Genomic DNA, 16,958 nt, shown 5'->3' with positions numbered 1-16,958 from the left:
AATGCAGGTCCATTTTGAATAAATTTTACCTGAAGAAATTCTGACGTTCCTGTTTGACCTGTTTGTACACACCCAAAGGTGATCATAAACTCCTCCCTCTTACAACACTAACCAGGAAGAGACTGACTTGTTATTTCTCCTTTCTGTCACACCGACTTTGTCTCAACAAAAGCAATAAAGAATAAGCAATCAATGGAGAACAAAGAGAAAAACTTTACAGAAGGACTTTTATGATGTTCATTTCTGAACAGACAGCAGATCTTTGATTCTCATTGTGATTCATTTTTGAAAACCGTCGTTCAGAAAGTGAAAGTAAAGTTTAGTTTGCGAGACTCAAACGGTGAAAATGGCTTCAGCAGCTGAAGATGATTATATTTGTCCTGTTTGCTGTGAAATCTTCAATGTTCCAGTTTTTCTGTCCTGTAGTCACAGTATTTGTAAAGAGTGTCTACAACAGTTCTGGAAAACGTACTCGGTTACTAACGTAACCTCGGTTCTCTCTAGAAGAGGGAACGAGTACTGCGTAAGATATCTTACGCTAGGGGAAAATCCTTTTCCGCGAGATATTGAAGCCAAAAATTATCCTTAATTTTGTAATAATGCAAAACGCGTTGCAGCAGCAATGCAGACATAGGCGAGACAGCTCGCGCGCCTATTGGCTGCTCTGCGGCAACTGCAGCAGCCTATCGAGCGAGGCCTGGCGTGACGTCAGACCCAATCAGGGCACTCCGCGCCCGCTGCGTCACGTCCCGCCGAAATGGGCGTGGTCTAGGCCTATAAATATCGCTCGCAGGCAGCTATTATCTGGTTTTTCATCATCGAAGCAACCAGAGCGTGTGCATGCACGGCAAGATACGCAGTACTCGTTCCCTCTTCTAGAGAGAACCGAGGTTACGTTAGTAACCGAGTACGTTCTCTTACGAGAGGTCTCTCGTACTGCGTAAGATATCTTACGCTAGGGGACCCAATGTAAAACGCCGTGCATGCTGAGATCTGACACCAAAGACCCAAGGGCGAAAGCCCGGGGTACATATAGTGCACAATCACTCAGGGAACTCACAGGGAGTCCGGGAAGAGGGAGGGGTGCAGCCTCACTCTTCCACATATAGTAGCGTCGATGGGACGCGAATTTCATCATACAGACAGGGCGGGGTACGGCCTGAACTGATGGGGAAATGTGGGTCTTACACAGTTTGCCCAGCTTTATACTGTCGAACATTGAGCTGTGCTCAGCAGACGCAGCATTCTGAGCTGATCGCATCAGGTCAGATAATACTGGTAAATTTAGACCGACAGCAGCCTGGCCTGCAGGGCGGGAACCTCTAGGTTATAAAACCTTATAAATGTAGACGGGGAGGCCCAGCCTGCCGCCATACAAATATCTTGCAAGGCAATCCCACTTGACCAGGCCCACGAAGAGGCCATGCCTCTCGTGGAGTGCGCTCTGACACCCAATGGGCACTGCATGCCCTTGGAGGCGTATGCCAGCGCTATAGCATCAACTATCCATCTGGATAGGCTCTGTTTCGACGCGGCTAGTCCCTTAGAACATCCGCTAAACGAAACAAAAAGCTGCTCCGTCTGTCTGAAAACAGACGAGCGAGACACATAAGCTCGTAATGCCCTGACTGGGCAAAGGAGGCTCGCGTCTCTTTCCTCATCAGGGACCGGTAGGGCTGACAGGGAGATAACCTGCACCCTAAACGGTGTGTTGAGGGATTTTGGAACATAACCGTGCTTAGGTTTGAGTATAACTTTTGAGTCATTGGGCCCAAACTCCATGCACGCCGCGCTCACAGAGAGCGCGTGCAGATCCCCTATGCGCTTCACTGAAGCGAGAGCCAGCAAAAACACCGTCTTGAAAGACAGGTGTTTCAAATCGATTGACTGTAAAGGCTCAAATGGCGCACCTTTCATGGCTTCCAGAACCGTAGAAAGGTCCCATACGGGGACTGAGGGAGGTCTGGGAGAATTCAGTCTCTTAGCCCCTCTAAGGAAGCGGATGACTAAATCGTTCCTTCCTATTGACTGACCAAGCGTTGTTTCTGAGAACGCTGCTATAGCCGCCACATAAACTTTGAGCGTGGAGGGGGCCCTGCCCCCATCCAACAGCTCTTGTAGGAAGGAAAGCACCTCCGTCACACCACAGTTTGTGGGTGACACACCACGGGCTGTGCACCAGCCCGAAAACACCGACCATTTCGAAGAATAGAGTCGTCTTGTAGACGGAGCTCTAGCCTGCGTGATCGCGTTTAATACTCCTTTAGGGAGTCCAACATGTACCCGTTGATGGCCCAGACATGAAGGGACCATAGTTCCGGGTGAGGATGCCAGATCGAGCCGCGGGCCTGTGAGAGGAGATCTCTCCTCATTGGTACTGGCCACGGGGCAGTACTTGCTAACTGCATCACGACTGGGAACCAAGGTTGGTTTTTCCAGAACGGTGCTACCAGCAGTACTGAGCATCCTTCTTCCCTGATCCGTTCTATCACCTGAGGCAGGAGAGAGACGGGGGGAAAAGCATAGAGCGGGCGGCGGGGCCACACATGGAACGCGGTGCGTTCAGACTCGGCCATTTCCGAGAGCGTCAGCCAAAGATGTCTCTCAGACACGGTGAGAGAAGCCATAGTCCGTCCAATGGCTTGTGCTGCGGACTTAGTAGCACGAAGAGCGAGGTCTGTGGCACTCCTTAAGTCCGGCACGCAGATCGCGTCAGGTCCTTCCTCATCCAGCTTACGGAGGAGATCGGCCTGGAAGATCTGGAGCGTTGCCATGGTGTGCAACGCTGACGCAGCTTGCCCGGCGGCGGAGAAAGCGCGGCGGAGCAGGCTTGACGTCGTGCGGCAAGCTTTAGAGGGTAGGGCCGGCTTAGCGCGCCGTCCAGCGGAGGGCGGGCATAAGTGGGCCGCTATCGCCTCTTCAACCGGCGGCAGCGAAAGGTATCCTTTGTTCTTGGCATCGTCAACGGCGGAGAATGCCAAAGAAACAGCAGGACGCACTCTAGCCGAATAGTTCCAGGACTTGGTGACTTCTTCGTGTAACTCAGGAAGAAAAGGCGCCGGTCTGGACGCAGGCGAAGCGCGCTCCCCAGGCAGGAAAAATCCATCCAGCCGGTTGTGAGCGGGCTGCTCAGGCGAAGACCACTCGAGGCCGAGGCTCGCCGCGGCCTGTGCGAGTACTCACATGAGTTCCGTCTCAATGGAAGCTCTCTTGCCTGACGACGTGCGGGCAGGGGGTGCGGGGTCCTCAGAGCCCGCCCAATCCTCACTGCCTGACGCCAGGATAGAGCAGGAATCATCCTCTCCCAGCAGGGCTTCCTCATCCGCGATGTCAACGCTGTCCGTCAGGAAGCGATACAGACGAAGCCGGGGAAGCAAGCGGGCGAACCGGCGAGCTTTGGCGGCTGAGGGAGGGTTCCGGGGCCCGCTGGGCACGGCGCTTTTTACGGCGCGACGCCGCGGCGGGCGGGGGAGCAGTCTCGGTGAAGACGGCTAGGCGAGTCCTCAGAGTCGCCATTGCCATCAGCTCGCAGTGAGGGCATCCGCCGTCAGCGAGCGCGAGAGCTGCATGTTCCTCACCCAGGCAGGAAACACAGATCACGTGGCGGTCCCCGTCGCTGAGTGTGGCTCTGCACGAGCCGCAGGAAGGCATCTTTAAAAAGACGCTAGCTCTTTTAGAATGTGTGTCGCGGCGGCGACACACACACACAAATACAGAGTAATAAAGAGAAGGATATAAGCGCCGGAAAGCGCAGCAGGAAGGCAGGAAGGCGGCGCGGCCAGCGACTTCAGTGACTCGTCCCGTTGAAGGTGCTCTCTCTCGACGGCGCGGCTTCTAATCCAGCTCCAGCGATGCGTGTGCTTCGCTTGAAGGATGAAAAATCAGATAATAGCTGCCTGCGAGCGATAATATTTCTCGACGCCCCGCTTTCCGCCACAGGCCTCTTTGGATCCTCCGTCAAGGACTTCGCGGAGAGATTCGCAGAGGTACAGAAAGCGTCTCAGGCTATGAAGCACTTCCTCCCGAAGCGCTCCAGCTCTGCAGCAGGCCGTGCGAAACCGTCTGCTCAGAGCTCACAGCCACAGCCACCGTCCACTGCCTCCACTTCACAGCGCCGCCAGGCCAGAAGCGCGAGACCGCGCTCCCGCTCATCCGGTCGCCGCCCCGCAGGACGTGGCTCGCGACCTAGGATCACGGTGAAGCCCGAGGCCCCGAAGTCGTCCTAGCACAGCTAGGAAAACGACGGTGTTCCAGTCCCGCTGCGGCCGGACTCACACCAAAGCTATTCGCTCGTCCAGTTCCAGCAAATGTGACTGTTCCAGTGTTTTCTGCAGCCAACAAGTCGGTTCTGTCACCCGCTTGCCTGCACACAAATGCCGTTTTCACGGCTACCCAGATAAATCCCCAAAAGAGTGTATTTTCTGGTGTCCCGGCCACGGCCGATGGTGTTTCATGTGTAGTAAGAATGCCCACTGCCCAGTGCCCATCCCTACACACAAGCACAGCCTGTCACACAGGGCTCGCGCACATAAAACCGACTCAGATCGGTTGCGCTTCAAACATGGTGAACGTGCCCACTACCCAGTGCCCACTAACACCACGTTATGCATGTCTCACGGTTTCTGTAAAAACGAAACCAACGTGCACTCGCTTCACTCAAGCGAACGATGCTTTCGGTGTGATAAATGTGCCCGCTGTCCCGCGCCCACATCCACACATAGACATGACAGTTCCCACGGGAACCGCCCAGCCCTCCCCCTCGCGGTTAACCACCGCAGAGGAGTCGAGCGCGGGCAATGTGCCCGCTGTCATCAGCGCGCCCCATGCCTCAAATGTCACGAGCGCCATGCTTGTGTTACAGCACGCCGAAGCTTCTCCATCGCTGAGCGAGCGGAGCGCGTTTCGTATTCAACCCCTAGCTATCCATGCAGACGCATGGGCAAAGCTACCCGGGGTTTCGAAGTGGGTGCTGAACATTATAGAAAGAGGCTATTCGCTGCAGTTTCGCCGACGCCCTCGCGGCTATGTGGTGCGCGTCGAGACCACGGTAAAAACAGAAGTAGCACATCTACTTCGAGCCGAAGTGTAGAAAAAATTGAGCAAAGGGGCCATAGAGCCTCTCTCTCAAGTTCAGAGCGAAGGAGGGCTATACAGCAGATACTTCCTGGTACCGAAAAAAGACGGGGGTCTCAGACCCATACTAGATCTAAGGCAACTGAACAAAGTGCTTGTGAAGCGACAGTTCAGGATGCTCACGACCAGGCAAATCCTTGTGCAGATTCGCCAAGGAGATTGGTTTGTGTCAATAGATCTGAAAGACGCGTATTTTCAAATACAGATAGCGTCACGTCACAGGCGATATTTGAGATTCGCCTTCGAGGGCCAGGCATATCAGTACACAGTCCTGCCGTTCGGTTTGTCCCTGGCACCCCGTACATTTACGAAGTGCATGGATACGGTGCTCGCACCCCTCAGAATGAGAGGCATGCGAGTGCTGAACTATTTGGACGATTGGCTGATTCTAGCGCAATCTCGCGCAGTGCTCATAGAACACACGACCATTTTACTCGATCACCTCGAGGATTTGGGTCTGAGTGTCAATTGGGCGAAGAGCTCCCTGTCACCCAGTCAGAAAATATCTTTCCTGGGCACAGAACTGGACTCACTATCCATGATAGCGCGACTATCACAACAGCGCGCGGTAGACATTCGACGCACAGCAAACTCTTTTCGCTGCGGCGCGTCTGTCCCGCTCAAGAGATTTCAGAAGATGCTAGGTCTCATGGCCTCAGCATCGTCAGTGCTCCAGCTGGGCCTGCTCCGCATGCGCCCGCTGCAGTTTTGGCTGAAAGCGCGAGTCCCACGCGAAGCGTGGGCACCCGGTTTGCTTCGCCTCAGGGTCAATCAGAAGTGCGTCACAGCTCTGAAACCCTGGAAAGCGAACGACTGGTACCAATCAGGTGTAAGCCTGGGGACTTCCTCGAGGGTGAAAGTGGTGTCCACGGACGCGTCCACCTCGGGATGGGGAGCGCTGCTCGAGGGCAGACCGTTCTTCGGCCAATGGTCAGAACGGGAGAAGCTCCTGCACATAAACTGCCTCGAAATGCTGGCAGTAGACAACGCGCTGACGCGTTTTTGTCCCCAAATAAAAGGTCACCACGTCTTGGTCCGTTCGGTCAACATGCAATGGCGATTCTAGGGGGTGGCCGGGGCCACCCCTGAAAGCTCATTGGCCACCCCTGTGGCGACCCCAGATCTGATAGGTAGGTCAAGTTCGTCAACACAAGAAACGAGAAATGTTGTCAATCAGTGATGACAGCTGATCAACTGATTTAGGGCCAGTTTCACATTTTTAACTAACACAGTAACGGTCGTACTGAGACTGTGAGAGCTGATTTCTGCTCAGCGGACGTTTGGCCATGCAGGTCAGATGACACATGAGATAAGAGCACGCGCGCTGCACGGTGCACATGCTGCTGCTGGTCCGTGAAACAAGAGGACGGTCACGCAGTTTCAACAATACAACAACGATAAAAACGCTGGAATCAGTCGATTGAGAGGTATGGTCGGACCCAACGCAACAGAGTGCGGAACGGGAATATAGATCTGATGGCCGAGTGCGGGCGCGGGCGGTAATGCACTCGTGTGTCGATTCGCGGGAGTCGGGACTCGGGACTCCCGCAAAATAGAATTATCTATAAATTGAACAAATAAAAACGAATAAATTGTCATTCATCTGTTGCACAAAAGTAACAAGAACAACTAAAACAAAATAGAAACGATTTACAGGCCAGAGTCTCTATTTATAGCATGTTTGCAGCGTTGAACAATGTAACCAATCACAGACATATGTGTTGATTTCTTGAACGCAATGGCCAATCAGATGCATTTAAGATAGAATCCCCTCACCACTCAAAATTTACTTTTTGTTCAGTGCTGAATTCTGCATACTGGCAAATCATCTATTATATCAAACAAAGTGTAGATAATATGAAAGATTAATTATGCAGCCAGTTTCATTGATAATAACAGAGATTTGTGAGATGGCGATGAACTGAGATGTCAGCTTTTTAGGAATTATTAAGTGAGAAATCCGTCCCGCGCAGGTCTCTAATGTAGACTTTAAAAACAAACCACTAACATTATATTTACATTAACAGTAGCCTAGGCTGCAATCTAGTGTATGTGAACCTTTTTGCAGATAAACACAAATGCATTTTCGGACAAGTTAATGGCCAAGTTAATTGAGTAAATCATATCCCCCACTATGGCAATTAATAACAGACTATAGTAAACACATTTCCTAAATAGGCCTGTGACTGTATCTTACATTTTATGAAATAGTACCATTATTTAAAAATAAAGTTTGCACTTTGTTACTATTATTAAAATCCTCTATTGTTCATAAGATTTTAAAGGTTTACATAACATTACTTTATAGTATATATGGCCACCCCACTCTAGTTTTGTGTCCCATCTTGGCCACCCCAGTAAAAATGTCCTGGATACGCCACTGTCAACATGTATGTGGTGTCCTACATAAATCGCCAGGGCGGCATCAGATCCGAGAAACTGTACAGGCTGGCAGAACGCCTCCTGGTATGGGCTCAGTGCAACCTGCGCTCGCTCAGAGCAGCGCACGTGCCAGGAATCTTGAATATAGGACCGGACAGACTGTCCAGGAACAATGTTCCGGCAGGCGAGTGGTCTCTACACCCACAGACAGTCCATCTGCTGTGGAAGAAATTTGGCAGAGCGGAAGTGGACCTGTTTGCGTCTCAAGAAAACGCTCACTGTCAAGAATTTTTCTCCAAGAGCAGGAGCGCGCTGGCCCATGTGTGGCCCCGCCGCCCGCTCTATGCTTTTCCCCCCGTCTCTCTCCTGCCTCAGGTGATAGAACGGATCAGGGAAGAAGGATGCTCAGTACTGCTGGTAGCACCGTTCTGGAAAAACCAACCTTGGTTCCCAGTCGTGATGCAGTTAGCAAGTACTGCCCCGTGGCCAGTACCAATGAGGAGAGATCTCCTCTCACAGGCCCGCGGCTCGATCTGGCATCCTCACCCGGAACTATGGTCCCTTCATGTCTGGGCCATCAACGGGTACATGTTGGACTCCCTAAAGGAGTATTAAACACGATCACGCAGGCTAGAGCTCCGTCTACAAGACGACTCTATTCTTCGAAATGGTCGGTGTTTTCGGGCTGGTGCACAGCCCGTGGTGTGTCACCCACAAACTGTGGTGTGACGGAGGTGCTTTCCTTCCTACAAGAGCTGTTGGATGGGGGCAGGGCCCCCTCCACGCTCAAAGTTTATGTGGCGGCTATAGCAGCGTTCTCAGAAACAACGCTTGGTCAGTCAATAGGAAGGAACGATTTAGTCATCCGCTTCCTTAGAGGGGCTAAGAGACTGAATTCTCCCAGACCTCCCTCAGTCCCCGTATGGGACCTTTCTACGGTTCTGGAAGCCATGAAAGGTGCGCCATTTGAGCCTTTACAGTCAATCGATTTGAAACACCTGTCTTTCAAGACGGTGTTTTTGCTGGCTCTCGCTTCAGTGAAGCGCATAGGGGATCTGCACGCGCTCTCTGTGAGCGCGGCGTGCATGGAGTTTGGGCCCAATGACTCAAAAGTTATACTCAAACCTAAGCACGGTTATGTTCCAAAATCCCTCAACACACCGTTTAGGGTGCAGGTTATCTCCCTGTCAGCCCTACCGGTCCCTGATGAGGAAAGAGACGCGAGCCTCCTTTGCCCAGTCAGGGCATTACGAGCTTATGTGTCTCGCTCGTCTGTTTTCAGACAGACGGAGCAGCTTTTTGTTTCGTTTAGCGGATGTTCTAAGGGACTAGCCGCGTCGAAACAGAGCCTATCCAGATGGATAGTTGATGCTATAGCGCTGGCATACGCCTCCAAGGGCATGCAGTGCCCATTGGGTGTCAGAGCGCACTCCACGAGAGGCATGGCCTCTTCGTGGGCCTGGTCAAGTGGGATTGCCTTGCAAGATATTTGTATGGCGGCAGGCTGGGCCTCCCCGTCTACATTTATAAGGTTTTATAACCTAGAGGTTCCCGCCCTGCAGGCCAGGCTGCTGTCGGTCTAAATTTACCAGTATTATCTGACCTGATGCGATCAGCTCAGAATGCTGCGTCTGCTGAGCACAGCTCAATGTTCGACAGTATAAAGCTGGGCAAACTGTGTAAGACCCACATTTCCCCATCAGTTCAGGCCGTACCCCGCCCTGTCTGTATGATGAAATTCGCGTCCCATCGACGCTACTATATGTGGAAGAGTGAGGCTGCACCCCTCCCTCTTCCCGGACTCCCTGTGAGTTCCCTGAGTGATTGTGCACTATATGTACCCCGGGCTTTCGCCCTTGGGTCTTTGGTGTCAGATCTCAGCATGCACGGCGTTTTACATTGGGTCCCCTAGCGTAAGATATCTTACGCAGTACGAGAGACCTCTCGTAAGAGAACGTACTCGGTTACTAACGTAACCTCGGTTCTCTCTAGAAGAGGGAACGAGTACTGCGTATCTTGCCGTGCATGCACACGCTCTGGTTGCTTCGATGATGAAAAACCAGATAATAGCTGCCTGCGAGCGATATTTATAGGCCTAGACCACGCCCATTTCGGCGGGACGTGACGCAGCGGGCGCGGAGTGCCCTGATTGGGTCTGACGTCACGCCAGGCCTCGCTCGATAGGCTGCTGCAGTTGCCGCAGAGCAGCCAATAGGCGCGCGAGCTGTCTCGCCTATGTCTGCATTGCTGCTGCAACGCGTTTTGCATTATTACAAAATTAAGGATAATTTTTGGCTTCAATATCTCGCGGAAAAGGATTTTCCCCTAGCGTAAGATATCTTACGCAGTACGAGAGACCTCTCGTAAGAGAACTAAGGAAACTCAGGAGTGTCCTGTCTGCAGGAGAAGATCCTCAAGAGATGATCCTCCAGTTAATCTCACATTAAAAAACTTGTGTGAGTCGTTCCTGAAGGAGAGAAATGAGAAAAATTCATCAGGATCTGAGGAGATCTGCAGTTTACACAGTGAGAAACTCAAACTCTTCTGTCTGGAGGACAAACAGCCTGTGTGTTTAGTGTGTATTAATTCACAAAAACATAACAATCATAAATTCAGACCCATCAGTAAAGTGGTTTCATTATATAAGGTAAGACAAATGTTTCTTGTTTCATATGTAAAGAACAATAATTAGTCATAAACATAGATATTATCACATTCATGCATTACTATTTCAATGACATTTTACTCAACTTTATATGACATTTGCTGTGCTGTAAAAGTATTTGCCCATCCTGATTTCTTATGTTTTTGTGTCTCATACTAAATAGTGGGGCCTTTTTCATAGATATCATTATTTTGCAAAAAAACAGCACAATTGAGAGGACAACTTTAGTTCAGCCTCATTGGAGGGGTTTCAAGCATGAACTCCCTGTTTGAGGTCCTCCCACATCATCTCAATTGGTTTCAAGTCAGGCCTTTGACAAGGCCACTCCAAAACTGTAATTGTTCTTTTTTGAGGCTTTCAGAGGTGGACTTACTATTCTTTGAATCATTGTCTTGTTGCTTAAGCTTCAGTTTGCAGACTAAAGATAGTGTTGGAAACTTTTATTCCTTCATCGAAGCAGAAACCAGGAGACTTGAGATGGATTTTATAAGCAGAAGAGATTTATTCTTCCATGTCTGTAGTTCATCAAGTCTGTAGTTCATCATCATCAAGTCTAATCTAAAGAAAGTTGCCTTGCACTTTTATATACATTTAGGGGGAGGGATTTACATTGAGGTTGAATAAAGCATGTAAATTAAGTATACAGGTTAAGGAACCGCCCTAGACTCCAGCGTGTTACCAGTCTCAATCCAATCAGCATAACTATTCAAACGCATATATGCTAATCCAATCAGCCTAACTATTCAACGTCTGGGGCTGGGGCTCCAAGAGCCATTTGGGCTCCGAAAGCCATTTGCAGAACAAAAGGTGAGAGTCCCAGTGATCTGACTCATTTAACTTACAATGGAGAAAACAGGAATTGCACTTTGCTGAGCAGAATCTAACTTCAATGTACTCAACTTTTACTGTTGCAACCTAAATTAAACATTTAATAAATTTGTAATACAACAATAGGATATTGTGCTTAAGCATTTTCTGATAGAAAATAAGAAAATTCAGTTTCTACAATGTTGTTCTTGGCCCTTTGGTGACTTTGAGCCACTTCTGGGAAGGTTGTGCCGAGTTTTTTCCATTTGGATATAATGGCTCTCGCTGTGGTTCTTTGAGTCCAAGAGCTTTTAAATTAGCTTTGTAATCCATCACAGACGGATGTATTTCAATCACCGTCTTCATCAATATTCCTCGAATTTCTTTCACCTTTGTTAATATTGTGTTACTGTTTAAGACCTTTTAACCAACTTCATGCTGTTGAAAAAGTCCTATATAAGTGTTTATTTGATTGAACAGGACTGCATTGATCAGGACTGGCTGTGTTTAGTCCAGCTGAACAACATTATAAATACAGTTTCAGAGATTTGAGGAATTAGTAAGTATGGGGCCAAATACATTATCACGCAGGCCCAGTTAGTATTCGCTAACTTTTTTTTTTGCTTCAGTAAATAGCATTGTCATTTACAAACTGTACTTTGTGTTCACTCAGGTTGCCTTTGTTTTATGGTAAGTTTTAATTTCTGAATAAATTTAGTATGAGATTTACACAAAAACAGAATCAGGGTGGGGGTAAATACTTTTGCGCAGAATTGTATGATCATATCACTGTATTTTCTTCTCTTCACTGTAATCTGGTGTTTCATGTATTTTTGTTCAATTCTAGGAGGAGCTCAATACAGCACTGAAGCCCTTACAACAGAAACTTCAACACAATGAAAAGAAGAAAGGAGAGTTTGAGAAAACAGCTCAACACATCAATGTGAGGAAAACGAATCAAGAGTCATTTTCATTACAGCTGGAGGATCACTTTATACCGTTATAAATGTATATATTTAATATAATGGATTCCAGTTGATTATTTCTGTAAATGACGAGCAGCTTCTGCTTCTGGATCCGTTATATGCCGGGTATCCGAGATTTGTGTTGATTGAGATGATTGAAGTGAATGTGATTTGATTTCAGTCTCAAGCTGAGCACACAGAGCGTCAGATTAAATAAGAGTTTGAGAAGCTTCATCAGTTTCTCAGAGACGAAGAAGAAGCTACAATCACTGCACTGAGAGAGGAAGAGGAGCAGAAGAAGCAGAGGATGAAGGAGAAGCTGGAGGAGATGAACACACACATCTCAGCTCTTTCACACACAATCAGAGACATGGAGGAGATGATGAAAGACAATGACGTCTCGTTTCTAAAGGTGACAAATCAATCTGGCTTCATTCTTTGTGTATAAAACAACTTGTATAGAGAGACTCATTGACAATGAGAGTGTTTGATAAGATATTAAAATGTTCTCAAACTCTATATTTTCCAGAGCTTTAACGCCTCAATGGAAAGGTAAGTGAGCTGCTCGTATCTCTTCTCTCAGTGGATCTGAACTCAAATTCACTGCAGTTCTGACTCCTGAATGTTCCTCAGAGTCCAGATCTCACAGCCGGATCCACGGATGAGTTCTGGAGCTTTGATTCATGTGTCGCATTATCTGGGTAACCTGCCGTTCAGAGTCTGGAAGAAGATGCTGGAAACTGTCCAACACAGTGAGTCTCGACAGATTTGACACCAGTGCAGAAGATAGTTCAGATATAAACACACACAACATTAACATTTGATAGAAAAACATTTAATAATCACTTGAATTACTAAGTGAATCTGAACTGTTAGGAAGGGTTAGTTGTGATTCAATCAGGTGGTAATATGTTGCATTCGCTACAGGATGTCAGTCACGATTCAGGAAGACAGAATCAGGTTGATATAGGTTTACTTCAATAGTTAGGATAAAGAAACAGCAATCAGCACGGTGTGGCATAAAGGGATTTCTTCCGTTGGTTGCAATATAAACAATATGCAGTTCTGTAGTTCTGTGTATGTGTGTGGTTCTAAATAAACAGAGAGAAGGAATAATTACTAACTGCAATAGTATCATTACAAATTACAACAGTATGCTCATAAGCTAGGACATTAGAACAATATTATCATAATAAACAGCACACTTACATATCGTCATTGACGCACACCAACTAAAACCACTCAGGAATAATTAGAACAGGGTAAATTCTCAGTACTCAAGCACTAACAGTCCAGACTTGACCGGAGATTCTCAATTCTTTGCTTTGTCCATCCCTTTAGCTGAAAGTTTCCCACCAGATCACTATTCTGACACCACTATTCAGACTGCAACCATTTGGAGAACGCTGTAAGTGTAAATGTTGAGGCATGATGAGGCAGCATTTGTCTCCTGAAGGCAGCTCTTAAATCAGGTGGCAACTTGGTCAGCAGGCGAACTACGTGGGACCCACACATCAATTCAGCATCCCCATCTGGTCCTAAGGATTTCAGCAGTCCTACAAGGGCTTGAATTTGTAATGCAAACCTTTCAAAGGCTTCAGGGTCTCCTGGACGGACATCTGGCGCGCCCATTACACTAGCAATCTTATTCAATGCAAGTTGATGAGGCTTACCGAATTTCTCTGTCAAGGTGTTCATTGTCTCGGTGTAAAGATATGGAGAGTTGAGGAACTAATCTGCAATCAGTCTAGCATCTTCCAACTGCAGATGATCCACCAAAATTTGATACTTAAACAACTCTGACCCATCCTCAGGTAGCAGATTGTGCAGAGCAAGCTTCAGATGTGCAAACTCGCTTGGATCTTTATGCACAAGGTAAGGTATACTGGGCTTAGGACCTCGATATTCTGCAGCTGACTCTTTTAGCTGAATGGAAGGTTGCTCTAACCAGTAAGGGTTTGGTCTTTGAACAGGTAGTGGCCTTGAGTGGTGGTACATATCGTTCTTTAATCTAGTGACAGGCTCGTAGCTGCTCTGGAATCTGTCATATGGGCCATAAGATGGGTTTGCAGCATACTGCGGTGGATGTGCGTACCACTGTGAGTCGGGGTATTCATAATGCACAGGAGGTTGCTCTTTATAAGTCTGCAGATGATTGGGTGTTGGTCCTCTAGGGGTGTCATGCTTTGACTCGACTTCGTCTTTCATGATCTGTAACTGACCCATCATTTTATCAATCAGAACCATCATGTCTGTAGGACTATGTGGGTCAGTCAGGGAAGCTCTCGGCTGCTGCAAGGGATAATTGGGGTCCTTAGCACCACAACTCATGCCACTGAAGGAAAAACGTGAAGTCCCTGCTTGTGGTGAATAAGGATCTGGGGAAACCACATATGAAGGAGAAACATGCAAGTCAAAAGTGGCAGATCTTTCATACAAGGTAGGCGGAGCACTGGTGCATATAGTTGACCTTTGAGCTTGATGTGTGGGGCAGGCATAACGTTAGCTGATTGCTCATGGAAAGGAGTAGAGGCCTCAGGTAGATCCATGGTAGCAGTCCGATATTGTGAGGCTGCGAAGGATTGTGGCCTTGAATCTGGAAGGTAAGGATATGATGTCGACTCTGATGACTGGTTTATGTCTCTAGGTGGAGTACGATGTGCCATCTGTTGTATACCTTCTTTGCTCCCACTGGATTCCTGTTCTCGTCTGTGCTCATACCGTGCTGTGCTTAAGTGCTGAGGATGTTTGTTACCTGGTTGACAACCTCCATAGTCCACTTCAAAATCGTCAAAGTAAGCAGGATGACGTTTCTGGCAGTTTGGTCGTACATACTCTGGAACAGTTCCTCTTTGATACTCATCAACCATACTGTAGCAAATCACATCCGGCTCGAAGGACCATAATGTTTGGAAGGGTTAGTTGTGACTCAATCAGGTGGTAATATGTTGCATTCGCTACAGGATGTCAGTCACGATTCAGGAAGACAGAATCAGGTTGATATAGGTTTACTTGAATAGTCAGGATAAAGAAACGGCAATCAGCACGGTATGGCATAAAGGGATTTCTTCCTTTGGTTGCAATATAAACAATATGCAGTTATGTAGTTCTCTGTGTATGTGTGTGGTTCTAAATAAACAGAGAGAAGGAATAATTACTAACTGCAATAGTTATCATCACAAATTAGTACAACAGTATGCTCATAAGCTAGGACATTAGAACAATATTATCAGAATATATTCAAATAATATAACCGAAAGAGAACAACAATTCTCATAATAAAGTAATCAATTGTAGCGATTACATTATTACAGTGAGAATAATCAGATTGAATAGTCACTTAACGCTAGACAAATATTATACAATTGACGTCTTTCACAAACAGTCAGAATTAGCTTAGCATTAGGATGAATCGGCACATATTACAATGTTAAATAGCTGCTAGAAACTCTCAAAGAAACATTAATAATAAACAGCGCACTTACATATCGTCATTGACACACACACCAACTAAAACCACTCATTATAATTAGAACAGGGTAAATTCTCAGTACTCAAGCACTAACAGTCCAGACTTGACCGGAGATTCTATCAATTTTCTCATAACGCAGTCTGCGTTACGGCTGATGCAATACTTGCAATGAACTTGAGTAAGGGCAGGCTGCCACCTACTGGACGTAATAAGTGATGTTCCAACGTTAACTATATACATGTTTGACTCATAGCGGGCCTTTTGTACATTAACTGTATTTCAGAAAATCATCAGATCCTACAGCGAACTCATAATGAAAAGTCTATTCCTCATGGTTTATGTTTATATATTAGGATACAATCGTGTTTATTGAATACTGATATTAAACCTGAATCCTCAATCCATTCTGACAGTAACTGAGAGACCATTGTTATATGATTCATGATCTCTTTCAACAAAAGAAAAATGTTTTACATTTACATTTCTAATACATCATATTTCATCCTGTAATCTGATTTTATTCTCTTTGCAGCTCCGTTGACTCTGGATCCAAACACAGCAGATCGTCGTCTCACACTCTCTGCTGATCTGACCAGTGTGTCGTTCAGTGATGGAAATAAAACACTTCCTGATAATCCAGAGAGGTTTGACAGGTTTGCATGTGTCCTGGGTTCTGAGGGCTTTAACTCAGGAACACACTGCTGGGATGTGGAGGTTGGAGACAATACATGCTGGGGTCTTGGAATAACAACAGCATCAAACCAAAGGAAGGGAAAGGATTTCTTTAAGTCTAATGTCTGGCGTGTGGATTACATAAACAGCAAATACATCTCACATTCCCCAGAGAAACGCCTCACTGTCTTTACTGTTAAACAGAAGCTTCAGCGTGTGAGAGTTCAGCTGGACTATGACAGAAAAACAGTGTCATTCTCTGATCCTGTAACTAAAGACTGTCTGCGCAGATTCAGGACATCCTTCACAGAGACTGTCTTTCCATTCTTATTTAATCTCTGCACAACTTCTCCTCTGAGGATCTTACCAGTGAAACTGTTTATTACAGCAGAAAATCACAGTTAACCCTCTGGGGTCTGAGGGGTTTTTGGGGTCCTTGAGATGTTCTGACATGCCCTGACATTTGTGCTTTTTTCAGTTGCTTATAAACATATTAATGGCAAAGGTATAATTACACTCTATTTAGCACAAACAGGGCTACCATAATGTGTGAGCAACATGCATGTACATGTTTGTATTTTTGAGAGAATAATGTTTATGCATGGTTATTGAAAAAACTAAAAACTAAAGTTTCTGAAATAAGGCCACAAAACACATACTAAATATGTGTCAATAAGACTTTTGACTAATGGATGTCGTTGCCTAGAGTTTTTTCTTCAAAATGATGTGAAAATCATCCTACCTGCATATTTAGTGATTCACACCTGAGGAGACAATGGGGCCCACATACTTAATGAGCCATTCATTCAGGTGTGTCACCTATAGCCACAAGAAAGAATGCAAGAGCAATATATATATAGGC

General features: G+C 46.9%; 1 protein-coding gene and 1 pseudogene across 2 annotated transcripts in view; both read left to right on the top strand.

Annotated features, from left to right (window-relative positions):
* The first annotated feature begins 5,124 nt into the window (after nt 1-5,124).
* The window catches only part of LOC309504976 (uncharacterized protein), a 71,700-nt gene continuing 59,866 nt past the window's right edge, over nt 5,125-16,958 (top strand). The window contains exon 1 of the mRNA XM_082178305.1: nt 5,125-6,063. Within this exon, the coding sequence (XP_082034431.1) occupies nt 5,249-6,063 (815 nt within the window). The 5' untranslated portion in view covers nt 5,125-5,248. The remainder of the gene's footprint in view (nt 6,064-16,958) is intronic.
* On the top strand, nt 11,665-16,949 carry LOC309505043 (zinc-binding protein A33-like; annotated as a pseudogene). The gene is made up of 6 exons (XR_014211816.1): nt 11,665-11,677; nt 11,835-11,930; nt 12,134-12,364; nt 12,482-12,504; nt 12,586-12,704; nt 15,957-16,949. The product of XR_014211816.1 is annotated as a zinc-binding protein A33-like (transcript).

The sequence above is a fragment of the Leuciscus leuciscus genome (genome assembly GCF_965113295.1).
Source record: "Leuciscus leuciscus genome assembly, chromosome: 8".
NCBI lineage: Eukaryota > Metazoa > Chordata > Actinopteri > Cypriniformes > Leuciscidae > Leuciscus > Leuciscus leuciscus.
This window is presented reverse-complemented; position numbering and strand designations above follow the sequence as displayed.